The sequence below is a fragment of the Lithobates pipiens genome, unplaced genomic scaffold (genome assembly GCF_037356315.1).
Source record: "Lithobates pipiens isolate NorthernLeopardFrog02 unplaced genomic scaffold, aLitPip1_a1.2 Scaffold_37, whole genome shotgun sequence".
Classification (NCBI taxonomy): domain Eukaryota; kingdom Metazoa; phylum Chordata; class Amphibia; order Anura; family Ranidae; genus Lithobates; species Lithobates pipiens.
The window spans coordinates 16,269,917-16,296,224 of record NW_027507825.1 but is presented as its reverse complement, the minus strand read 5'-3'; the positions used below and the strand labels follow the sequence as shown (position 1 = coordinate 16,296,224).

Below are 26,308 nucleotides of genomic sequence, written 5' to 3'. Positions count from 1 at the left end.
AAAATTGATCCCGTTTCCTTAACCACTAGCCAACCAGTGCACGATGATATACGCCAGCAGAATGGCACGGCTGGACAAATGGGCGTACAGGTACATCCCCTTTAAGACGCGGCATTGTGGGCGCGTGCCCCCCGTATGCTCCGTGACTGTGGGTCCTGCGGACTCTATGTCCGCCGGGGGCCCGCGATTGTGTCACGGAGCGGAAGAACGGGGAGATGCAAACAAGGCATTTGCCCATTCTGCATAACGACATGACAGGGATCTACTGTTCCCTGTCATCGGGAGCAGTGATCTCTGTCATGTCAGTGGAAGCCCACCCCCCCCCCACTCCAAAGTTAGAATCACTCCTTAAGACACACATAACCCCTTGATCGCCCCCTAGTGTTTAACCCCTTTCCTGCCAGTGTAATCAGTGCATTTTTATAGCACTGATCGCTGTATAAATGACAATGGTCCCAAAATAGTGTCAAAAGTGTCCGATGCGTCCACCATAATGTTGCAGTCACAATAGAAATTGCAGGTCACCGCCATTACTAATGAAAATCAAATTAATAACACAAATGTCATAAATCTATCCCCTATTTTGTAGACGATATAACTTTTGCGCAAACCAATCAATATACACTTCCGATTTTTTCTTTTTTTTTTTTTTTAAATATGTAGAAGAATACGTATCGGCCTAAACTGAGGAAGAATTTTATATATATATATATATATATATTTTTTTTTTGGGGAATATCTATTATAGCAAAAAGTAAAAAATCTAGCTTTTTTTTTTCAAAATTGTCGCACTTTTTTTGTTTATAGCGCAAAAAATAAAAACCGCAGGGGTGATCAAATACCACCAAAAAAAGCTCTATTTGTGGGAAAAAAAGGACGTCAACTTTGGGTGCAACGTTGCACGACCGCGCAATTGTCAGTTGTCAGTGACGGAGTGCCGAATCTCAAAAAGTGCTCTGGTCAGGAAGGGGGCAAATCCTTCTGGGCTCAAGTTGTTAAAGCATGTTTTATAGCACAGTACTTGTGCTGTGTGATTTGGCCCACTGTAACACCTTGAATACCTGGCTGATCCTCCAAGTTTCTGCCCTCCCACCATGTAAACTGACCGAGGTGCCTCATGGCTGCTGAGCCCTGAAATCCACAGCCTACTATCTGCAGCTCTCCTCTCTGCTCCTGTGTCCTCCCACTCCCCCCCCCTCCCTGCCTGTCAGCTCTGTGTGTGAGCCGCCCCTCCCCTTCTATCATCGTTCCGAGCAGCTCGCACATTCACTGCTCCCAATCACTGCCAGCCCCTCTGCTAGGATTGTTCTTCTTATAAATACCATTTTTTCTCATCCCCAACCATTGGTCACATGACCTCCTGGTGCTGCCTTCCTCCGATGTTTGTATTACAGAGGGAGGTCATGTGACCACCCGGCAGACTTCAGAGGGAGAGCTCAGTCCCTTTTTCTGTAATACATACAGGGGAGAAAGACAGTGCCGGGTGGTCACATCACCGCTGATCGGGGAGAAGAAAAACGGTATTTATAAAGAAGAATTTTAGAAAATGCCATATAGTGTAATTGATTGATTGATAGATATATATATATATATCTATATATCTATCAATCAATCATATAATCCTAGCAGAGGGGCGGTGTGCACTGCCTTAACAACCACTTTAACCTCTTGGCACCGAGCGCTGGCAAACATGCAGCCTCTTGGCGGCCAGGCCTCAGTTCAGTGGCCACATATTTACGCGCAATAGTGCCTTGTGTGCTCCCGGTACAGTGACCGGCGGCTCACGGAAAGTTCCCAATCACTGTTTCTGATCATGTGGCCGCCATTGACAGCTAATCACGTTTGGTCACGTGGCCATAAACCCTGCATGGAAGCCAGTGCCAAGGGGGCTAAAGTGATTGTAAACGATCACCTTGTAAAACAACCCGTTCCGTTTAACCACTTAAAGACCGCCCCTCGCATATATACGGAGGCAGGGCGGCTCTATTGCGTGAAACGACGTACCTGCACGAAGGAGGAGCTGATGTGCATGCCCAGCAGACCCGGTGACCACTGGCCACCCGCTAACAGGGTACAGAGAGGCAGGACGGGGATCCCTGTTCTGACAGCGAACATGGAGATCTGCTGTTCCTAGTGATTAGTACCAGGGATCTCTGTGGTGTTCCTGTTGGCACTTCCCCCACACAGTAAGAAAACACACTGAGGGAACACATTTAACCTTTTCCTCACCCTGTTAACCCCTTCCCTGCCAGTGTCATTTATTCAGTTATCGGTGCATAATTTTTTTTTATTTTATTTTTTAGCACTAATCACTCTAATTGGTGTCACTGGTCCCCAAAAAGTGTCACCTAGGGTCAGATTTGTCCATCACAATGTCGCAGTCCTGCTAAAAATCACTGATTGCCGCCATTACTAGTAAAAAAAAAAAATCAAAAATTAAAAGTCCATAAATCTATCTCATAGTTTGTAGACGCTATAACATTTGTGCAAACCAATCAATATACGCTTATTGGGATTTTTACCCAAAAATATGTAGCAGAATACATATTGGAATAAACTGAGGTAGAATTTTTTTTTTTTTAATTTTTTTTTTTTGGATATGTATTATAGCAGAAAGTAAAAAATAGGTTTTTTTTTTTTCAAAATTGTTTTTTTTTTTGGAGGTGATAAAATACCACCCAAAAGAAAGCTCTATTTGTGGGAAAAAAAGGTCCTCTAATTTGGATACAGCATTGCAAGACCGTGCAATTGTCAGTTAAAGTAACGCAGTGCTGTATCGCATAAAATGGCCTGGTCATTAAGGGGTTAAATCCTTTCCATGGTTGAAGTGGTTTAAAATAGAAATGAAAGGCAAAATCATGTTTGTGTAGTTGCAGGGAGGAGAAACAGCAGTCCACTGAGCTTCCCAGTTAATGACTGTACAGCAGGGGTGTGTTTAAGGAAAGGTCTGATCATTTGCGGAGAGTACACCGAGTTCCCAGCATAGCTAGAGAACTGATCATGGTGTGTGCTCCTGGTTAGTGTGGTCAGTTTTTCATAGCAAAGCAGAGGGACTAGTAGGAACACCAGGGATTTCACATAAAGGAAGCAGTACAAAGTGAACAGGATATTTTCTCAAGCAGTACATTTTACAGCAGGCACATATCAGGAATATGAAGTTTTGGGGTGACAAATGCTTTAATCATGGGGATCCCCATAATTAAGCTCTGAGGGGTGGAGCGAAACACGCTGGGGGTGTGGCCTGCCATTCATTCCAATACCAGTGGGTTTGCATTGATGTGCAGCTTCATGTGATCCATCCTTTGCTCAACATGGAGCATCTGTCACGCCAAACAGCTTTCAGAGGTTCTAACCCAGGGGCGTCAAATTCAATAGTGAAGTGACAGCCGAGCTGGGGGGCGTGCCTGGCTGCATTTGATAGGCACAGTGGCTGCAAACGATGGGGGGGGGGGGGGGGTTCAGTAGTTTTCAGTTTGTTTGCACCCCCCCAAAAATTTTGAACCACTGTGTTTTTATCTTTGTCCACATTGCAGATACAGGAAGACCGAATGGATAAATACATAAGGGTTTTACATTACGGGGATCTGCAATTCTGTGCTGTCTTGTGATCCAGGAAGTCCTGCCAGACAGCAAAGCCAAGTGCTCTGCAGTAGCAACAAAGTTTGGTTAAGAACGGACGAGTCCTGTGCTTATAGATGGGTTACCAATGTCATAGAGAATAATACAGACAAGTATGTCTGTTACCTTCACCTCCCAGTCCAATCCTGAATTACTCCTGAAGGGGTTACACGCTGTGCTGGAAGTGGCAGAACGCGGATAGTGGGGGGCGCTATGAATAGCTCGTAGTTTTGACTGCGGAAGGTGCCAACATGAAAGCTGTAATCACAAGTGAGTAACAAGCAGAAATTAACCACCCACTTCAAAGCAATTTTTAGCTGCCCTTCGAGGGATGTGCCACACGTCAGCAGGTCCTGCCAGCTCTGGACACCCTGCCCGAAAATTCAGGACCAACCCGTCTTGCCTCATTCCAACCTTTGACCCCTAAAATGATACATACCTCACCATTCCAATCACTCAATTTCTTACATTATTCTTTGTTAACCATTTTCTCTAAATCTGGTGTTAAAGGAGAAGTATAGTACCTCTGCATGGGTGAAATTCTGTACTTGTGAAAATCAATATAAAAAAAAAAAAAGGAAGAGAATTATAGGATACAAAAAACAAACATACAAATGTGACCCCTGATCGCTTGCGTCTTGGTCTTTAGTAAACAGAGAATGGCGGCTGTCACTCAACTCTCTGATCTGCCTCTCCGGCGCTCGCGGGAACGTTGAGCTGGGGAGGGGGTGGCTGGCTCAGGCTCTCGGCAGTGTGCTGCTGGTCAGAAATCGGGGTGGATCCTGACATAATTGTCAGGATCCCCACAGAGCCTGAACTAGCTGTCAGCCTGTTGTCAGCTTCATCTGGGTCAGAGGAGTGCAGAACAAAGTGCACCTCTGTAAACCACAGGAAGTATAGCCAAAAGAGCTTTGGCTGTACTTCTCCTTTAACCAATTCCTGCCCGGCCTATAGCAGAATGATGGTCGGGCGGTGGTTCAGTTATCCTGACTGGGTGTCATGAGACGTCCTGCATGATAACAGCCGTTGCGCGTGGTGTGGTGTGTCAGTCTGACAAACCGCTACCCCAATCTTGGGAAAGAGCCTCTTTACCATGTGATCAGCTGTGTCCAATCACTGCTGATCACAATGTAAATAGGAAGAGCCGGTGATGGAACTTTTCCTTTCTCGCGTCTGACAGACGCGAGTAGAGGAGAGCCGATCGGCGCGCGCGGGGGGGGGGGTCCTGCGCTGATTTGTTTATTAGTACAGCTCCCCCTTGGATGCCCACACTGGACCACAATAGAAGCCAGCAGGAACACCAGGGAAGCTCCTAACATGTGGATGGCCAGGTACATCCCCCATGGCCATCCACATGTGAAAATCAATGCTAACATATGCCAATCAATGCCCACAAATGGGTACTGACTGGCACCTCTATGGCACTACAATTAGTGATGCCCAGCAATGCTACCCATCAGTGTCATCAGTGCCACCTATGAATGCCCATCTGTGCCCTCCTATCCGTGACACTCATAAGTGCCCACCAGTGCTGCCCATGAGTGCCCACCAGTGCCGCCCATGAGTGCCCACCAGTGCCACCCATGAGTGCCCACCAGTGCCACCCATGAGTGCCCACCAGTGCCGCCCATGAGTGCCCACCAGTGCCGCCCATGAGTGCCCACCAGTGCCGCCCATGAGTGCCACCAATCAGTGCCACCTGATCAGTGCCTTATCAGTGTCCATCAGTGCAGCCATATCGGTGCCCGTCATTGAAGAAGAAAACGTACTTATTTACAAAAAATTTTAACAGAAACAATAAAAAAAAAACTTTTTTTTTCAACACTTTTGGTCTTTTCATTTATTGCGCAAGAAATAAAAATTGCAGAGGTGATCAAATACCACCAAAAGAAAGCTCTATTTGTGGGAACAAAATGCTCTAAAATTTGTTTGGGTACAGTGTGGATGACCGCGCAATTGTCATTCAATTTGTGACAGCACTGAAAGCTGAAAATTGTCTTGGGCAGGAAGGTGTCTAAGTGCCCGGTATTGAAGTGGCTAAGCAGTCAGACCTAAAAGAGCACCTAGTCTATAAACCTCCTGAGGTTGCAGTGAGCTACATTGTGCAGAACGGTCCATCAGTCTAAGGCAGGCCTTGGATTATGCAATTTTCTTTTCCTCAACCACAGGTTGAGGGAAAGAAAATCACTTTATTACTGACAGTGTTGATGGGGGAACCCCTCCTATTGTATTCAACAGTGGGAGATTCCCCATCATTAGAATACCATGATCGCTACTGGTGGCTATAGCCGCCGGCAGCGATACCAACAAAAAAACAAAACAAAACATGGGCTGGTTGTACTGAAGTCGATCGATAGATTGACTTCCTTCAGTGCATACAGCCTGCCCATAAATGGATTGAAATTTGACTGCTAACTACTGAACTGGTTGAATTTCAATCCATCTTGGCCTCTGTTTAACCACTTCACATCTGGACACCCCTCCCCCCCCTTCATGACCAGGCCATATATGGCACTGCGCTACTTTAACTGACAATTGCAGGGTCATGCAACGCTGTACAGAAATACAATTTTGATGTAGTCGTCCCCCCCCCCCCCCCCAACAACATTTTTTACTTTCTGCTAGAAGACCCCTTTAGCACAGTGATGGCAAACCTTGGCACCCCAGATTGTTTTGGAACTACATGATGCTCAAGCACTCTGCAGTGTAGTGGAACATTATGGGAATTGTAGTTCCAAAACATCTGGGGTGCCAGGGTTTGCCATCACTGCTTTAGCATCTGAAAAATGCCTCGTGTTAAAGGGGTCTAAAACGTATCCAATTAAAAAAATTGGAAAAATAAAATATCTTCATAAATTTGGGCCAATATCTATTCTGCTAAATATTTTCGAGTCGTTTGTGCAAAAGTTATAGTATCTACAAAGTATGGGATATATATTGGATTATTGTTTTTCTTTTATACTAATAATGGCGATAAGTGACTTATATCAGGACTGTAATATTGCGGCGGACAGTCTGACACTAAATGACACTGCAGAAACCAGTGACACCAATACAGTGATCGGTGCTAAAAATATGCACTGTCACTGTACTAATGATACTGGCTGGTAAGGGGTTAAATGTCTAGGGCGATCAAAGGGTTAACTGTGTGCCTAACCAGTGTTTTTCTGTACTGTGTGTGCTGTTTTTACTAAGGGATCTGATCAATTTTATTCCCTGTTTAGCAGGGACAGAACAGAGCTCTGCATTGTTTACATAGACAAAGCTCTGTTCTGTGTCTTTCCTCACCAATCAGCTGGTGCCGACAAGCAGCCATTGTCTGGAACCCGCTAAATCAGCTTGTGCTGTGTCAAATCAAAGTACAGCCATGGCACGCGTGCGCTCCCTACCCAGCAGTGCCAGATCCAGTACCTAGTATGTGATCTGGCACAGGGGAGACGCTTTGGCACAGTGTAACAATACATTATGCATTTGGCAAGCGGTTAATCTTCAGCTGCCATGATGGCTGCACGTTATAAGTTATGACATCGGCCATTGGATGGTTTGCCAGTTTGGTTGAGAGCGCAACCAATGTGACAGTTACATTCCATGGAATGTGCATGTGTCGGGAGCGTAAGGGTCCTTTCACACGGGGCGGATCAGTTCTGATCCGCCCCGTGGATGTCCGTTTGCTCAGCGGGGATCACTCCGCCGATCCCCGCTGAGCAGGGAGATGACAGGTCTGTCTCCGCACACTGTGCAGGGACGGACCTGTCACAGCGCCGCTCTCCCCTATGGGAGATCGGATGACGACGGACCGCAGTGCCGTCGTCATCCGATCCGATCCGCAGACGGATGGAAAATAGCTTTTTCCTCCGTCACACTTTTTTCGGATCGGAGCGGGTCGGATGTCAGCGGACATGTCACCGCTGACATCCGACGCTCCATAGAGCTCTATGGAGCACCCGTTCAGGTCCGCCTGAAAAACTGACAGGCGGACCTGAACGGGACGTTAGTGTGGAAAGGGGCCTAACTGTTTTTTGAAACTTAAATTGATGAGTTTACTTCTGCTTAAAGGCAGCCTTTCTCAACCAGGATTCTTCCGGAGGTTTCTAGGGGTTTCTTGAGCAATTAGTAACTTCTGCCGACCACTGATACTAGCTTTCTGTCAGGGGAAGTTCTGCTAAATGTCCTCAATAAGGAACATTCTTCCTCGCAACCATCAAGGTGTCAGCGGGAGGAATAGCGCCCCCCCATCACAGGTGTCAGCAAGGGGAATAGCGCCCCCATCACTGGTGTCGGCGGGGGGAATAGCGCCCCATCATGGTGTCAGCGGGAGGAATAGCGCCCCCCCATCACTGGTGTCAGCAAGGGGGAATAGCGCCCCCATCACTGGTGTCGGCGGGGGGAATAGCGCCCCATCATTGGTGGCGGGGGGGGGGGGGGGGGAATAGCGCCCCCATCATTGGTGTCGGCGGGGGGAATAGGGCCCCATCATTGGTGGCGGGGGGGGGGGGGGGGAATAGCGCCCCATCACTGGTGTCGGCGGGGGGAATAGCGCCCCATCATTGGTGGCGGGGGGGGGGGGGAATAGCGCCCCCATCATTGGTGTCGGCGGGGGGAATAGGGCCCCATCACTGGTGTCGCTGGAGGGGAATCGCCCCCATCATTGGTGTCGGCGGGGGGAATAGGGCCCCATAATTGGTGGTTGGTGGGGGGAATAGCGCCCCATCATTGGTGTCGGTGGGGGGGAATAGCGTCCCATCATCGGTGTCGGTGGGGGGGGGGAATAGCGTCCCATCATCGGTGTCTGTGGGGGGGGGAATAGCGCCCCATCATTGGTGTCGGTGGGGGGAATAGCGCCCCCATCATTGGTGTCGGTGGGAGGAAATAGGGCCCCATCATTGGTGTCGGTGGGGGGGGAATCGCCCCATCATTGGTGTCGGTGGGGGGGAATAGCGCCCCATCATTGGTGTCGGTGGGGGGGGAATAGGGCCCCATCATTGGTGTCGGTGGGGGGGGAATAGCGCCCCATCATTGGTGTCGGTGGGGGAATAGCGCCCCCATCATTGGTGTCGGTGGGGGGGAAATAGGGCCCCATCATTGGTGTCGGTGGGGGGGGAATCGCCCCATCATTGGTGTCGGTGGGGGGGAATAGCGCCCCATCATTGGTGTCGGTGGGGGGGAATAGGGCCCCATCATTGGTGGCGGTGGGGGGGGGGAATAGCGCCCCATCATTGGTGTCGGTGGGGGGGAATAGCGCCCCATCATTGGTGGCGGTGGGGGGGAATAGCGCCCCATCATTGGTGTCGGTGGGGGGGGAATAGCGCCCCATCATTGGTGTCTGTGGGGGAGGAATAGCGCCCCATCATTGGTGTCTGTGGGGGAGGAATAGCGCCCCATCATTGGTGTCTGTGGGGGAGGAATAGCGCCCCATCATTGGTGTCGGCGGGGGGAATAGTGCCCCATCATTGGTGTCGGTGGGGGAATAGCGCCCCATCACTGATGTCAGCAGGGGAAAAATAAGTGCATGGGGTCAGAAAAACGGGGGGAGGGGAATAATCTGAATAAGGGAAAGAAAAATTAAATATAACTGATATTAAAAAAAACAAAAACAAAATGCAACACAAACAAAACACCACACAGGAAATTCTGGATCTCTGTAAACCCACCACCTGGTACGGTGTTGGTAGTCAACATTCAGACTACTGGATCATGGATCTGCAAAGAGGCAATTTCCTCTGGTGACCCCCCCTCCCCCCCCTTCACAAATGTATCCCTATGAGTGGACAGAGGAATGACACTGGGCTGGGCTCAGCTAGTTTCAGAGAAGCACACAATGGAGATTTTTCTAAATAAAGCAGAATGGTATCTTGCAGTGTCCATTCTTCCCCATGAATTCCTATATCACTGTACAATGCCCAAGCAGTTGTTCTGACATTATCACAGCTGCAGTAAGCGTTCCCTGAATGATGTCATCTGATTGGCTGCAACAGCCTCCGAGTGACATGACACAAGCAGACATGATGATTTCTTCTTCTGATTTGTGTGACCCCCCCATCCCCGAGACTGGCAGCCATGCGATCTCTGTGTTAATTCCATCAGGAGGAAGGCGGGTCGGGAGGTCGCAGCGCGCTAAAGAGTTAGCAGGGGTGAAATTTCAGCTACCCCTGGGCCCTCTCCGCTCATTGTTTCCGAACAGGTCTGTGTCACTGGAACAAGGTCAGCCCGTCAGATAAAGCCGTCCGGTGATATTCTATCTATGGAAACTGGAGGATATGGGGGCCGGACACAGCAAGAAGGATCCATCTCCCCCCCCCCCCAGTGCACGAGGGGGGCAGCCCTTGACGTCATCAGAGCTGATGAATGACATAATTAGTCCGAGTTCTTATTTCACAGGCTGGGTCAGGAGCCCTTGCACCTGGACGCACCCAGGAGGCAGACCTAAGAGTGCTACGGGAAAGCTTAGAGGGGCAGGGGTATCTTTAACACTTTCATGACCGGAAGTCTGGATGCCCACGCTAAGCATAGCAGAATCACTATTTGGTTAATATGACAATCACTCCAACCTACCTTTTGGCTTTTATTTGTCAATTTTAATAAATTCCCAAGCTCATGATTTTTATCACAAGACAAGAAAATTACAAAAAGCCTTTGCTTTTTTTTTTTTTATTTTTTTTTTTTTTTACATTGTAGTAACCACTTGACTTCCAGAAGATTTTACCCTCTTCATGACCAGGGCATTTTTTTTTTCTGTTCAGCACTGCACTACTTTAACCACTTCAGCCCCAGGAGATTTTCCCCCTTAATGACCAGGCCATTTTTGCAATTCGGCACTGCGTCACTTTAACTGACAATTGTGTGACGATGTAGCCAAACAAAATTGATGCCTTTTTCCCCCCCCACAAATAGAGCTTTCGTTTGGTGGTATTTGGTCATCTCTCCAGTTTTTATTTTTTGTGCTATAAACAAAAAATGACTGACAATTTTGAAAAAAAAAAATTTTTTTTTGCTATAATAAATATCCACCCAAATAAAAAAAATGTAATCTTCATCAGTTTAGGCCAATATGTATTCTTCTACATACTTTTGGTAATAAAAATCGCAATAGGCGTTTATTGATTGGTTTGCACCAAAAGTTATTGTGTCTACAAAATGGGGGGGGGGGGAGGGGGGGGAGATATTTATGGCATTTCTTTTTTTTTTTTTTAATACTAGTAATGGCAGCGATCTGCGATTTTTAGCGGGACTGCGACATTGCGGCGTACAGATCGGACACTTCTGACACATTATTGGGACCATTGGCATTTATAAAGCGATCAGAGCTATAAATAGCCACTGATTACTGTATAAATGTCACTGGCAGGGAAGGGGTTAACATTAGGGGGCGATCAAGGGGGTTAACCGTGTTCCCTCATGTGTGTTTCTGTGAAGCTTGACCCCAAATATGAGGATATAAACTTCAAAAGAGAAATGTATAAACATATATGATGACAATAAAGTCCATATTTTGTAAAAATAAATGTGTAGATGTGAGTCCCAACAAATATTGGTGAAAAACAAGGATCCCAATCTGATGTGACCATAAGAAATTCCACCGCGGTGTAACTCCCACCACCTTAAGAAGCGCAGGCTTACCCGGATGAAAATGACCCGAATAGATATATATCTAAGGGGTCGGCAATAGCTTATGGTTCCAATTATAGCTCATGTGTGTTTCTAACTGTGGGTGGGGACTGACTGGAGGAGGAGACAGATTGCTGTTCCTAATTACTAGGAACAGGCGATCTGTGTGTTTACAAAAACAAAAAAAAAAAAATGCAAAAAAAAATGGTGTGAACTGGCCCTTAGACAAATAGAGCTTTCTTTTGGTGGTATTTGGTCACCACTGTTTTTTAAAAAATTTTAATTCTAGACCGATTTATTTATTAATTTTTTTTATAACAAAAACAATATTTTCTGCTGCTATAAAAATAAATAAATAAATAAATCAATCAATATTCTTAAAAAATTCAGGCCAAAATGTATTTTGCTACATGTCTTTGGTAAAAATAAAAATAAATAAAAGAAAGAAACCCAATAATACCCCTCACACACTGAGGCAGTTTTCAGGAGTTTTAGTGCTAGAAATAGCACCTGAACACTGCCGCCCCCCCCCCCCCCCCCCCATGCTGCTGAATATGAAAGCCAAAGTGCTTTCACACTGGGGCCGTGCGCTTGTGGGATGTTAGGAAAATTCATGCAAGCAGCATCTTTGGGGTGCTTTAGGAGAGGTGTATACAGCGGCACCAATATGCACTACAAACCTTCTAAGGAAAGGGCTAGTTTGCTGTCCTTCAATCTTTGGGGGGGGGGGCAAGACTGTGGCCAGGAAGACTAGAAAACGTCCTGTGGCAGTAAACAATGTCTCGTATTAGGAATAGTGCCCCATCATTGGTGTCAGTGGGAGGAATAGTGCCCCATCATTGGTGTCAGTGGGAGGAATAGCGCCCCATCATTGGTGTCAGTGGGAGGAATAGCGCCCCATAACTGGTGTCAGTGGGAGGAATAGTGTCCCATCACTGGTGTCAGTGGGAGGAATAGTGCCCCCATCACTGGTGTCAGTGGGAGGAATAGTGCCCCATCACTGGTGTCAGTGGGAGGAATAGTGCCCCATCACTGGTGTCCGTGGGAGGAATAGTGCCCATCACTGGTGTCCGTGGGAGGAATAGTGCCCCATCACTGGTGTCCGTGGGAGGAATAGTGCCCCATCACTGGTGTCGGTGGGAGGAATAGTGTCCCATCACTGGGAGGAAGTGGGAGGAATAGTGCCCCATCATTGGTGTCAGTGGGAGGAATAGTGCCCCATCACTGGGAGGAATAGTGCCCCATCATTGGTGTCAGTGGGAGGAATAGTGTCCCATCACTGGTGTCAGTGGGAGGAATAGTGCCCCATCATTGGTGTCAGTGGGAGGAATAGTGCCCCATCATTGGTGTCAGTGGGAGGAATAGTGCCCCATCATTGGTGTCAGTGGGAGGAATAGTGCCCCATCATTGGTGTCAGTGGAAGGAATAGTGCCCCATCACTGGTGTCAGCGGGAGGAATAGTGCCTCATTGTATCAGTGGCACGACCTATGCCTCACTGTTGTTGACAGTGAGAGGAATAATGCCCCAAGGGCCCAATAAAAGCAAGCAAAGGACTACAGTTTGGAGACCACAGGTATACATAATCCATCTGGCCCACTTACCTGCATGAAGCCAGATTTGTGCCAGTGTCATCCAGGGGTGCATAGGGCCTTGCTTCGGAGCACTGCTCTGCAGAGAAGAGGCTACCTCAGACAACGCCTGTTCAACGCGTGATGCCGCAATGGATGTTGCGTGGACGGAACCTAGAAAAGGAGACATCATTATAAGAAGTGTAAACCGCACGAATTCCACAATGTCAACCAGAAGCGGTGCCGCCAGCCTGCGTGTGGTTAAATGCCATTTTTTTTTCCTGCCTGACGGACACAACTGTGTGGGCAAGACGTGCAGTAGCCAGATCAAGGCATGAGCAAACATAGAACACAGCAGCCAGACACGAGGCCCTCAAACGTGCCAGAGGAGAAAGCTTGGTGGTGATTTAGCTGTGACCTTACCTGATCAACTGTCTGAGGAAATCAACTCTCTCCCCCCCCCCCCCCCCATGATCAGACACAAACTCTACCAGCCTCCAATCAATTCTTCTTCCAGCCTTAAGAGTTCTCTGAAGGCTTTGTTCCTAAACATGGCCTCTAAAGAGGAACACTGCTAGCTTGAAAAGCAATAATAATGTAAGGGCAAGTGCGTCAAGAAATCTATGGTTATGGTGTCACCGTCATTGTGGGCCGCCCTTTCCGGTTTTCAAGAGCCTCAAGCAGAGCACAGCTCATCTACAGAAATGAATGGGGGGCTGTAGCGTGCATGCAAGGTAGGCAAGAACCTACCTAGGATGATTTATTGTAGGTGGGCTACACTCCGGGGAGGAAGTGGTCTTAAAGGCCAACACCACAAAAAGTTGAATGCTGGGTTGCTTACTCAGACTGCACCAAACAAAGCCAACGAGCACCAAGCTGTAGCAACCTCAGATCTGCTAGGGCCAGTGATGGCCAACCTTGGCACCCCACATGTTTTGGAACTACGTTTCCCATGATGCTCATCATATGCTGGAGAGTGCATGAGCATCATGGGAAATGTAGTTCTAAAACATCTGGGGTGCCAAGGTTCGCCATCACACTGCTAGGCAATGCAGTTTGGGATTTCTTAGAATTAACTGGCAGTGTCTGAGACCTGTTTGGGTTTTCTTAAAGGGTTAGTTCACCTGTACCAAAAAACTGCCTATACAGGTAAGAAAGAAAAAACTGTCGAAAAAAACAAAACACAACTGTGCCGCTTTGACCCTAAAGTGGACCTTCCGCTCATCGAAACCCTCCCCCCCCCTCCGGCGCCACAATTGGCACCTTTCAGGGGGGAGGGGGGTGCAGATACCTGTACAGTACAGGTATCTGCACCCACTTCCGGGATAGCTATCTGCGGAAAGGGGCGTAGATTACACCCCTTTCCGCAAGTGCCCACCCCTTTCCGCAAGTGCCCCGCTGCCTGCTGGGAAACACACAGATCCCAGAGGCAGCGGGGACCGTCCTTATTGCGCAGCGCAACTCGCGCATGCGCAGTAGGGAACCGGGAAATGAAGCCGAAAGGCTCCACTTCCTGATTCCCATACCCAAGATGGCGGCGGAAGCACCCGAGAGACGATCTAGAGATCGGCTTCGGGTGCTGACATCGCGGGTGCGCTGGACAGGTAAGTGTCACTATTTTAAAAGTCAGCAGCTGCAGTATTTGTAGCTGCTGGCTTTAAAAAAAAAAAAAAAAAAACGCGGAGTCCCGGCGGACTCCCGCTTTAAAGCGGAATGTCATTTTTCATCTTTCCATCTATTAAATCTTCTGCCCTTGTTGTCGTTTTAACTTTGGATAGTAAAATACCTTTTTTCTCCCAGTAAATCCCTTATACAGCCCACTTCCTTGTCTGGCCATTAGATCAGGCTTATGACATCATGCACAGCTCTCCGGTGAGAGTCTGCTGGGGGTAAGTCATAAGAGGGCCAATGAGAGCTGCAGGCGTGCCTATGTGTGTCTGTGTAAATCCAGGAAGTGAACAGGCAGCAGCCAGACTCCGTGGAGGGAGATTTCTGCAGCATATTTGGCAAGTATAGAGTCACAGTATATATAAAAATAATATGCAAAGTGGTTGGAGGGAAGCTTCAGAATGGCAAAGATGTTTTTATGTGTGAGCAGACTACAGTTCCTCTTAATATATCAGTAAAAAGCATTTTATTAAGACATCATAGTAAGACATATGGAAGTAAACATATATGACATAACTGGTAATTTCATAACATATGATACCCCAGACACGGCATGATACATATCAAACAATATCTGCCAATGGTGGGATTATGGCAGGTTAGCGGTCATGCATACCGGTGTAGACACCTTACACGTTTCGGACTGGTTAGAGCCGTTCTTCAGAGATTCTTATCATATTGGTAACAGTAATGCTACAATATAAGTATATAATATTACTAATACAGTAACATGATTGTATGTATAAACAATTAGTAAGAAAGAAGTATTAATATAACTGCATATTGCAACCTTGAACATATGTAATTTTTGATATATATAATGCGGTGTCTGGGGTATCATATGTTATGAATTCATGAAATTACCAGTTATGTCATATATATTTACTCACAGTATCTCACGAAAGTGAGTACACCCCTCACATTTGTGTAAATATTTTATTCTCTCTTTTCATGTGACAACACTGAAGAAATGACACTTGTCTACAATGTAAAGTAGTGAGTGTACAGCTTGTATAACAGTGTAAATTTGCTGTCCCCTCAAAATAACTCAACACACAGCCATTAATGTCTAAACCGCTGCCAGCAAAAGTGAGTAAACCCCTAAGTGAAAAGGTCCAAATTGGGCCCAAAGTGTCAATATTTTGTGTGGTCACCATTTTACAGCACCGCCTTAACCCTCTTGGACATGGAGGTCACCAGAGCTTCACAGGTCACCACTGGAGTCCTCTTCCCCTCCTCCATGATGACATCACAGAGCTGGTGGCTGTTAGAGACCTTGCGCTCCTCCACCTTATGCTTGAGGATGCCCCACAGATGCTCAATAGGGTTTAGGTCTGGAGACATGCTTGGTCAATCCATCACCTTTACCCTCAGCTTCTTTAGGCAGTGATCATCTTGGAGGTGTGTTTGGGGTGGTTATCATGTTGGAATGCTGCCCTGCGGCCCAGTCTCTGAAGGGAGGGGATCATGCTCTGCTGCAGTATGTCACAGTACATGTTGGCATTCATGATTCCCTCAATGATCTGTAGCTCCCCAGTGCCGGTGTCTTGTCAAATAGGGTCCTCCATCAGATGCTGTCCCCTGCGTACTGCGCATGCGCAGTACACAGGAACAGAGATTCCAAAAATTGCCGAGGATGAATGGCGCCTGCGCCGTGAGTCCAGGTTCTATCCCCACTATCCAAGTGGACATAGAGTTAGAATAAAAAAGAGCCGAGCGCAGCGAGGCCGAGCCCGAAGCGTGGCGAGCGAAGCTCGCCCGCGAGGGGCCCTCTAAAATTCTCAACCCTATATCCACTTGGATGGTGGGGCTACCACCTCCACTCACGGCGCAGGCGCCGTTCAGCTTCGGACTTTTTCCAAAGCTTCGTCTGCTCCTTACTGCGCATGCGCAGTACGGAGCGGACACATATTGATGGCCGGACTCTATTAGGCAGAACACCGGCAGCACTCATGCAGCCCCAGACCGTGACACTCCCCTCCCCCCCACCATGCCTGACTGTAGACGAGACACACTTGTCTTTGTCCTCCTCACCTGGTCGCTGACACACACGCTTGTCACCATCTGAACCAAATAAGTTTATCTTGGTCTTATCAGACCACAAGACATGATTCCAGTAATCCATGTCATTAGTCTGCTTGTCTTCAGCAAACTGTTTGCAGGCTTTCTTGTGCATCATCTTTAGAAGAGGCTTCCTTCTGGGATGACAGCCATGCAGACCAAGTTAATGCAGTGTGCGGCGTATGGTCTGAGCACTGACAGGCTGACCCCCCACCCCTTCAACCTCTGCAGAAATTCTGGCAGCACTCGTATGTCTATTTCCCAAAGACAACCTCTGGATATGAGGTCTTGGCCACCGTGCTGCAGCTCAGTTTCAGGGTCCTGGCAATTTTCTTATAGCCTAGGCCATCTTTATGTAGAGCAACAATTTTTTTTTTTTTCAGATCCTCAGTGATCTCTTTGCCATGAGGTGCCATGTTGAACTTCCAGTGACCAGTATGAGAGAGTGAGAGTGATAACACCAAATTTAACACACCTGCTCCCCATTCACACCTGAGACCTTGTGACACTAATGAGTCACATGACACCAAGGAGGAAAAATGGCTAATTGGGCCCAATTTGGACATTTTCACTTAGGGGTGTACTCACTTTTGTTGCCATCGGTTTAGACATTAATGGCTGTGTGTTGAGTTATATTGAGGGGACAGCAAATTTACACTGTTATACAAGCTGTACACTCACTACTTTACATTGTAGACAAGTGTCATTTCTTCAGTGTTGTCACATGAAAAGATAAAATATTTACAAACATGTTAGATACTGTATGTCTTTAACTATTATGTCCTAATCAGTAGCGGTGCATCCATAAGGGCGCCCCCTCTCTCCGACCACCCTCTCTAGCACCAATAGATAGATTTATGCAATGCGTGAATCTATCTATAGCCATCGCTGCCAACCCCTATTCAGGCACTTGGCCCCTTTTAGGGCGCAGGGTGCATGAATTACCCCTTTTAGGGTGCAGGGTGCCTGAATTACAGCAGGGGGGGGGGGGGGGGTTTGAAGCCCCTATTTAGAGCCATAGGCTCTAATAGACGTCAAAAAAGGTGACCTGCGAGCACCATGCTGGGCGCTTGCAGGTCACTCATCTGTGTTAGGAAAGCCAATATTCATTCGCTTTTCTAACACTAAACCGCCTCTCCGCCATGCAGGTGCTCGGATCTGTTACCTGATTGGCTGAAACGACAGGCGCTGTAACTGGACGCCAGAGGATGGGAAGAGAGGACGGGAGAAGACATCGAGGAGCTGTCCCACTGAGACAGGGGTAAGTGCAGACAGCTGGGGGCACACTACCAGCATTTGGCACAGTGGCGGAATTTTATGGGTCACAGTGGCGGCGTTTTATGGGGGGTTTTTTCTGAATTTTTCAGTTTGTTTGCGCCCCCGCCACTGGTCCTAATAAAATTGTTTTTTAACTAATATATTGGTCTGCCTATTAAATCCATGAGGGGGTTTACCGTGCTTCATGCACCAGGTTTTTCTTTGTTCTGACCCTGTAGAAATGGGTGTCCTAGCCCTTTAACTCTGCTCGGAGGGTCATAAAGAGACTTGTAGTTCACAGCTTCCGGGGATGATATAAATAGTTTTTTTTTAAAACCACTGCGTGTTGGATGCCCGTGCAAAAAATATAGGACAGCAGAGCATGCTGAGCCTTGTAGTTCCACCCGCGGTTGGTTTTAAGGACTGGCTGACTATGAAGCTCCATAGTAGGAACAAATCAGAACTTCTGCATCTCCTCTATACCGTGGTGAGTCAGTAAATCCAGCTGTATGCACATGACATTTTCTCGCTTTGAATTATAGATGGCATCCTGCAATGCAAAAAAACAAAAAACAAGAAACCTCAAAGCCCTCTAGTTATTTTTGCAAAAAGTAAATGCCCAGCATGCCACAGGGCACAGGGTTCCAAAATGAACAGAGCAATACCAGCTGCCTGAAAAACGAATGCAGAAGTCACTACAGCAAATCTGATCAAAAATCTGGTGGGATTAATCACACAACAGGACATTGTACTCATGGAGGGAGAGGCACGGCACACAGCAGGGAGAAGAGCGGCAAACACATGCTGAAGGTCTGCAAGCAAAAAAACAAAAAGAAACACACTAGACCTCCCATGCACATCATGGCATCCACAGGGGGTCACACGGGCGCTTTTACAGTCAGCGATCACTGCTGCATGCAGCTAATTATGGAAGCTATCCGCCAGGTTTTCAGGGATGGGAGGACCACGATCATCATTTTATATCTGAATAAAGCAGAAAATCGGGCAGTGGGGAGGCACACCAGGCATGTTAATGAGCACCCCGTGTGTAAAAACTGCCAGTGTGAGCTTACCCGCTGCTTTGTACTCTGCTGACTGCATCCTTCCCAGGACACTCTGCAGTGGCCACACCTGAGTTATTGTTCAATAAAGAGACCGTACACATTTCTACCCAGAGTATACATCCTAAGGAAGAGTTTAACCACTTCAATACCGGACACTTTTACCCCCTTCCTGCCCAGGACAGTTTTCAGATTTCATGGCCGTCAAACTTTGAATGACAATTACTCAGTCATAGAGTAGATACAGGTGGGACTTTATATGAGCCGTAACCATCCGGTACACAGAGCTCCATCCCTGATATTTAGACAAAAGGAAGGGAAAAAAGGGACAACGAGGGGGCAGCAGCCCTTCTGGGGGGGTTGTCCCATCTACTTCCGGGAGTTGCAATGCACACCGTGGCTATCCCCCACCCGCCTGGCCGTCAGGTCTCAGTGGGAGGGGGGCTCGCCCTCGCTGTGCGTCGACGCCACGCCCACACGCCTCACGTCCGGCATCATTTGTGAAACCTTGTTGACCATTGTGATGCTGTAATTGGTCAAAGCTATCACATGGCACAGGGCCACTGTGATTGGCCTTTGTACTACGCGATTGCTGTGACCAAACACGAAGCTCAGCTAAATGCTGCAACTATTATAGATCCAAATAACGGGACCACGCTCCTCTGATGGATGCCAAATTAAAGCTGGCCTGCATGGTTCAGTTTTGAACTGAACCCAGCTCCCATCCACACAATCGAGGAGGATGGGAGAATCTGGGAAGCTGTCAAAGCCAACAGCCAATTATAGGCAGCGGAGTTATTCTTTGCCAGTGTCTTGTCATATAACGTCCTCCATCCGATAGTGTCCGCTGCGTACTGCGCATGCGCAGTACACAGCAACACAGATTCCGAAAATTGCCGAGGATGAACGGTGCCTGCGCCGTGAGTCCAGGTTCTATCCCCACCATCCAAGTGGACATGGAGTAGGAATAAAAAAAGAGCCGAGCGCAGCGAGGCCGAGCCCGAAACGCGGCGAGCGAAGCTCGCCCGCGAGGGGCCCTCTAATATTCACAACCCCTATGTCCGCTTGGATGGTGGGGCTACCACCTCCACTCACCGCACAGGCGCCGTTCAGCTTCGGAGATTTTCCGAAGCCTTGTCTGGTCGGACGCTATTTGATGGCCGGACACTAAACGGCAGAACACCGGCATTTGCACATATGCAAGGGGCATGAATAGACGTGGCTGGGGGGAATGCCTCTGCCCCCTATGACTGGCTGTCAGCTTTGACTTCCTGCTCAGGCAGGTTTGGACTTCTCATCGATCATCCTGGCCCCAAAATGTTTTGACTCTGTGGCTTCTATACATCACGTAGCCATTGTAGGCAATGCAAATTCATACCACAGTGGCCCTTCCCCACCCCTAAGTGCTTCTGTTCAGAATGGTGTACTTGCCTACTGAAGAAATCTGAACAATGCGACAGAAAACACACCTCTAACACAAAAGGCTCTAATCTCCTAATACAGAAGTGATGCAGCGCTTCCAGAAAAAGAATACTGCCTCTTTAATAATTAAAGGTCAAGTACAAGTAAAGAATGGCTTCCTAATTACCTTGTGCAGTCAGCAGGACCTTTCTTTTAAGGCCGGATTCCCACCTATGCATTTTTAGTGCTTTTTAGTGCATTTTTTTTGTGCTTTTTAGTGAATTTTGCAGACTTGCACTACAGTCCATTTAACATGGTTTCCTATGGAAAACGTTCTGTAGTGCAAATCTGCAAAATTAAAAAAAAAAACACAAAAAATGCAATAGGTGTAAACCAGGCCTTAACGCCTAAATTGCTATGAAGAGTTTTAGCTACACAACCCCAACCCCGCAGTTAATGAAGGCAGACAGCAGTGATTTTGTGGCACCCCATGTGACCCAGGCGTGAGGAATTCCAAAAGCAAAGCCTCAGATTGCAACCGGGTTACTTACAAACAGAAAACATGGAGTCAAAACCATGAGAGAAGGGCAAGTCTGGAGAGCGGCCTTCAAACGCTGGGTACAAAAATCACAAGACGAAAACAAAATGCACAAAGCGTCACTGCAAATAAAACACAAGCGCCACCCACAAAATGTAACAAACCCTTTCTGAGAATCTGCAAACTCGGGGGGGACCAATCTGTCAGAATGCAAAACATCTGCGTGAGACCCTTCATAGCAGCTGTGTTTCCCCAGATATGTAGTGACAGCATCACCCAGGAAATCGTATTGCACTCCTGATGAATAGAAGCCGGATCGAAATTGGTTTCAATCTGTCTATGGGCAGGCTGGTTATGCTGAAGTTGACCCACTGATCAACATCTGTCCAACCAGCCTGGTGTTTTTTTTCACCCTATCACTGCCTGCGGCTATAGCTGCCAGCAGTGATCATTGTATTCTGCCAGTGGGGAAGGCTCCTTGCTGCTAGAACAAAACAGCACTGCGGGAGGGATTCCCCCATCAACACTGACTGTGTAGTATCGGTAATTTTGTCGCCAAAAATATTATATATGTTTTCAGTGACGAAAATGTAATTCAGTTTCAATTCAGATGACTTAGGCCTCTTTCACACGGGTGGCAGAACCACTGGATGGACTCCGCTTTGCTCAACGGGGGATCACGCTCTTTATCTCCGCTGAGCAAGCGGATGAAAGGTCCGTCTCCGATCACTGTGCAGAGACGAACCTGTCAGAGCCCCGCTGTTCTCTATGGGGAGATCGGACGAAAAATGGACTGCCTGTCCAATTTCATCCGATCCCATGCGATCCGATCTGCTGGATGGATGGCAGGTGGGTGTCAGCGAACACATCTCCGCTGACATCTGCCTGCACCATAGAAGTCAATGGGTGGCCCGTTCGGAATCGCCTAAAAAAAAAAAAAAACAGTCAGGTGGATCCGAGCAGAGCCGATCGCGCGAAAGGGGCCTAAAATACGACAAACTAAAATGGCATTTTAGTCAAAAGACTATGACTAAGGCCGGGTTCACATATGCGTGGCCATGGGTTCATGCCTGGGATCAGGGCAGGTGCGATTCAGATCCGAATTTTATTTTTATTTTTTTTGCCTGAATTCGCACCTGGACCAGGCCCAAACACGCACAGGACCCTTTTGAAATGTGTTTTCCGCGGTCGCCCCACACCTGTGTGAACCGCCCTCATTGAGAGTCGCTCACACTCGCAACGTCCTTCAAATTGGATGTGGGGAAACCCAGGATCCAATGCGCACATATGTGAACCCATCCTCAAACTAAATCAAAATTTTTGATGTTCAAATTAACACTGTTCTGTTGGAGGAATCGATCAGTTTTCTTTCCTTCAACCCGTGGTCGATTAAAAAAAAAAAAAAAGAAGAAAATTGCATAACGACTGGCCTAACTAATCAGCTGAGTTTCTTTTCTAACCGACACTAAAAACTTGGGTGGCCGGTGTTCTGGCATATTCAGTCCGGCCATCATATAGCGTCCGCCCCGTAGGGACCTTATATGATAAGACACCGGATCACTTCTGAATGATTAGTAAAAATGTGAAGACTAGCGGCTTCAGCTCAGTCTGGATTCTATGAAGTATACTCCATAGGAAGCTATGGACATATGAAATGACAGGGTCTCTTATGGATAAGCAGCACCTCCCTAAATCGCAGCTTGCCCATTTGGCCAATTTATTTATTTTCTTTGTTCTGCAATCTGCAGCAACTCATTTGTATGAATTCCAAAGGTAATCGGCTTTATTTATCCAATCGTCCTTTCAGGCCTGATGTCATCCCGGCTTGGAAAAAGACAATGATTATTGCTAGCGACTATAGCCACTGGCAATAATCGTATGTAGATATTTGACATCTGGAGAGGAATTAGAACCCCCGTCAGCTTTTATTGCCGTGTCCCTGTTAGTGAGATTCACTCTATTTGTCCTGTGTACTATTATCATTGAAAAGTGAAAGTAAAAGAAAATCCCAAATTTTGGGTTGTCTCTAAAAAAGTAACAGCGGGGAACTCTTCCAATGGGGACACTATAGTGTTCTGGTGACCTGGGGGGACCACAAGAAATTCCCTCACATTTCAGGGATTTCCTTTCACTTCCTGTTTGGGTAGATTTCCCTTCACTTCCTGTCCAGTAGCCAATGTGGGCACAGATAGTGGAAAAAAAAAAAAGGGGGGGGTCATAACTGATGCCAATACCAAACATTCGCACACGTACTTGTGCAAATGCTCCAATACCTAAACCGATACCTTTGTGATTTGAGCCCATACAAAATGAATGTGCTCAAATCGCACTGCAAAGAATGGCATGCGATTTGAGCTGAAATGAAATGCGATTCCTGTTCGAATCATATGAGGTTTCCCCTCAATGCTCCCGTGTGAACCCCTGGTCATAGCAACTTCAGCTTGGGTTCACAGGAGCAATGCAGGAAACTGCATGAGATTCAGACAGGAACTGCACCACATTCCTGTTCAAAGCGCATGCGATTTTTTGCAATGCAATGTAAGTCCATCCATTGTATGAGCTCAAATTGCTCCGCAAAGGTATCGGTGGACTGATATCGTCGAGTACAAATATTGGTACTCGCCGATAAAAAAAAAAAAAACATATCGGTGCAACCCTAGTTATAAGACTGCCTGAACTCTATCCAAAATGGGAAAAAATAAAAGTTTTGCCTATAGTGCGACTTTAACTTGCTCTAGTTCAGTCATTTCCTCGGTTGGGATTGGGGAAGTGTTTGCAGATTGTCAGAATTCAAGCTCCATCATTCACAGCAGGAAACCAGTTTTACACAAAGGAGGTTCGGGCCCCGTGGGGGGCTCAGCTGGGGCCCTTGTTATGGGGTCAGGTTTAGAAGAGGAAGGGAGATGAGAGGTGACAAACAGGTGAAGAGGAGATTCTGGTCTTGAGCAGAGGGAAGAGGATTCAGAGGCTAGAAAAAAAAAAAAAACAAAGCAAAAGAAAAGGATGAAGCCAAAAAAAAAAAAACATGGAGGATGGAGAGACCGAGACAATGAGGACAATGAGACCCCCCCCCCATATACACAATAAGCAGGCGTAGAGATGTGCAAACAAATTGGGAGATTCTGATGTGATCTTCCCAGTGAATAGCACACAGGAGAAGCACTGCTCCAATAGGAGTGTGAACTTGCACCACTGCCCATCTAGGAAATACACATCACCCAAGATTCCAGGAGAATGTCTGCTGGGAGTCTGCTTTCTAAGGATCTCGGTCCACACCGGTTGTGCCGTGTGTGATATGGTCCCTTGGCTATATAAAGCCCTTGCCTGCATTTTACCATCCATGGCATTTCCCGTTGCATGGAATGCTGGGTAACCAACACTGTGATGGACTAAGTTTGGGAAAATATGGACCAGCTTTCATTCATAGAATCCCTGGAGCAGACTGTGGGGCCATTGTAGTGGGTATAGCAGATGACCTTCTTTTTAGGCCCCTTTCAGACGGGCAGCAGATTGATCCTCGCTGAGTGCCTGTCCGTTCCATTCAACTGTCATGACGGCGGGTGTCAATGGCCACGTCCGTTGACATTTGCCGCTCCATAGAGAGCAATTGATGGTCCAATCAGGTCCACTTGAAAAACTGACAGGTGGACCCAATCGGTCTGTCCATGTGAAAGGGGTCTTATCTAGTAGGAAGGCAACACTTAACCAGTTCTGGTGAAACGGGCCAAAAAGGAACTAAAAGGTTTCACTGAACCAGTGCAAAGAACATTAAAACCTTCTTAGAAGAGAATATTTTAACATATCTAATTGCTTCACAAATGTCAAATATACGGGGGTTATTCCTTCATTTAGAATAGGCAGGGCCATGAAAATAATTCCGTTAAGCCCCATGGCCAGGTATACTTCCTTGTTGCTCCCCTAGCCGTTCTCTATAAATGCTATGGCAATGATGGTGAACTTTGGCACCCCAGATGTTTAGGAACTACATTTCCCATGATGCTCTGGCACTCTGCGGTGTAGTTGAGCATCATGGGAAATGTAGTTCCAAAACATCTGGGGTGCCAAGGTTCTCCATCATTGTGCTATGGTTTTTTATGCACTGCTCTGATGATGGCCAACAACCTGGTAACTGTATGAAGTTTGGAATAAATGGCCGTATATTTAGACCAAGTCTTGGTCTTCCCTAATGATGTATCTCCCTACGGCTTAAAGCGGGAGTCCGCCGGGACTCCGCGTTTTTTTTTTTTTTTTTTAAAGCCAGCAGCTACAAATACTGCAGCTGCTGACTTTTAAAATAGTGACACTTACCTGTCCAGCGCGCCCGCGATGTCGGCACCCGAAGCCGATCTGTAGATCGTTTCTCGGGTGCTGCCGTTGCCATCTTGGGTATGGGAATCAGGAAATGGAGCCTTTCGGCTTCATTTCCCGGTTCCCTACTGCGCATGCGCGAGCCGCGCTGCGCAATAAGGACGGTCCCCGCTGCCTCTGGGATCTGTGTGTTTTCCCAGCAGGCAGCGGGGGCACTTGCGGAAGGGGGCGTAATCTACGCCCCTTTCCGCAGAGAGCTATCCCGGAAGTGGGTGCAGATACCTGTACTGTACAGGTATCTGCACCCCCTTCCCCCCTGAAAGGTGCCAATTGTGGCGCCGGAGGGGGGAAGGGTTCCGATTAGCGGAAGGTCCACTTTAGGGTGGACCTCCGCTTTAAAAAATAGATTGCTGTCTGACCTCTACGTTTGCACTGATACCGATTTTGATGCTGATACTAAGTGTTTGGACAAGTACATGTACTCGTGCAAAAGCTCCAATACTAAAACCGATACTTTTTTGCACGGTGTTATTTCAGTCCATACAAAATTCATCCATGCCACCTGGCATGGATCTGCCCACTATTTGACAGCGCTGATGTGTGAATAACAAATCGCGGAACTCGCATTTGAGATGCCATTCATTTGAATGACACCTCAAATCGCTGATTAGGTCTAACTGTGATAAAATGTGGTGCAATCTCGGGACGCACGATGCCCAAAAATAGTTTAGGAGCTACTTTGGGGTGGCATGCATCCCTCAATGCAGGTTGCTCCGACTGCAGCTTGACAATCGCGGCAGATCCGCACCGTGATTTGAGGCATCGTTCAAATATAATAATATACTATAGACTAGAATGTACTAGGGATTTTAGTAGACTATAATATGACTAAAACTAGAACAATTCAGGTGACTAAAACCCAACAAAGTACTACAACTAAATCGAAATTTGATGTCAAAATTAACACTGGCTAATCGATAGATCAACTTGGGTACATTCAGCCTGCCCATTCATGGTTTGAATTTCGGCCGGCTCCTGCTGAACTGGCCAAGATTCAAACAGTCTACGGCCGGCTTTTCAATTGATGGGGAGGCCCAGACAGGAAGAACCTCCTGTTCTGCTGCAGGCGGCCTATCCATGGGGTTGACCACATTCTTTGAACACACAATAAAAGATCTAATCAGTAACACTTATATGTTATGAATCGTATATAAGAGTAAAG

General features: G+C 47.3%; 1 protein-coding gene across 7 annotated transcripts in view; it reads right to left on the bottom strand.

Annotated features, from left to right (window-relative positions):
• The window catches only part of TTC7B (tetratricopeptide repeat domain 7B), a 225,331-nt gene that overhangs the window by 23,034 nt on the left and 175,989 nt on the right, over nt 1-26,308 (bottom strand). For 3 of the 7 annotated variants that reach the window (XR_013269953.1, XM_077466764.1, XM_077466765.1), the window contains 2 exons: nt 23,606-23,746; nt 12,826-12,966 (listed from right to left, as the gene is read on the bottom strand). Coding sequence is in view for 6 of the 7 variants with exons in the window: in XM_077466764.1 (XP_077322890.1) it covers nt 12,826-12,966; nt 23,606-23,746 (282 nt within the window). In the remaining variant the exon portion in view is untranslated. Of the gene's footprint in view, nt 1-12,825; nt 12,967-20,791; nt 20,855-23,605; nt 23,747-26,308 lie in introns of all 7 variants that reach the window. The other 4 variants (XM_077466766.1, XM_077466767.1, XM_077466768.1 and 1 more) reach the window with 2 other exon arrangements.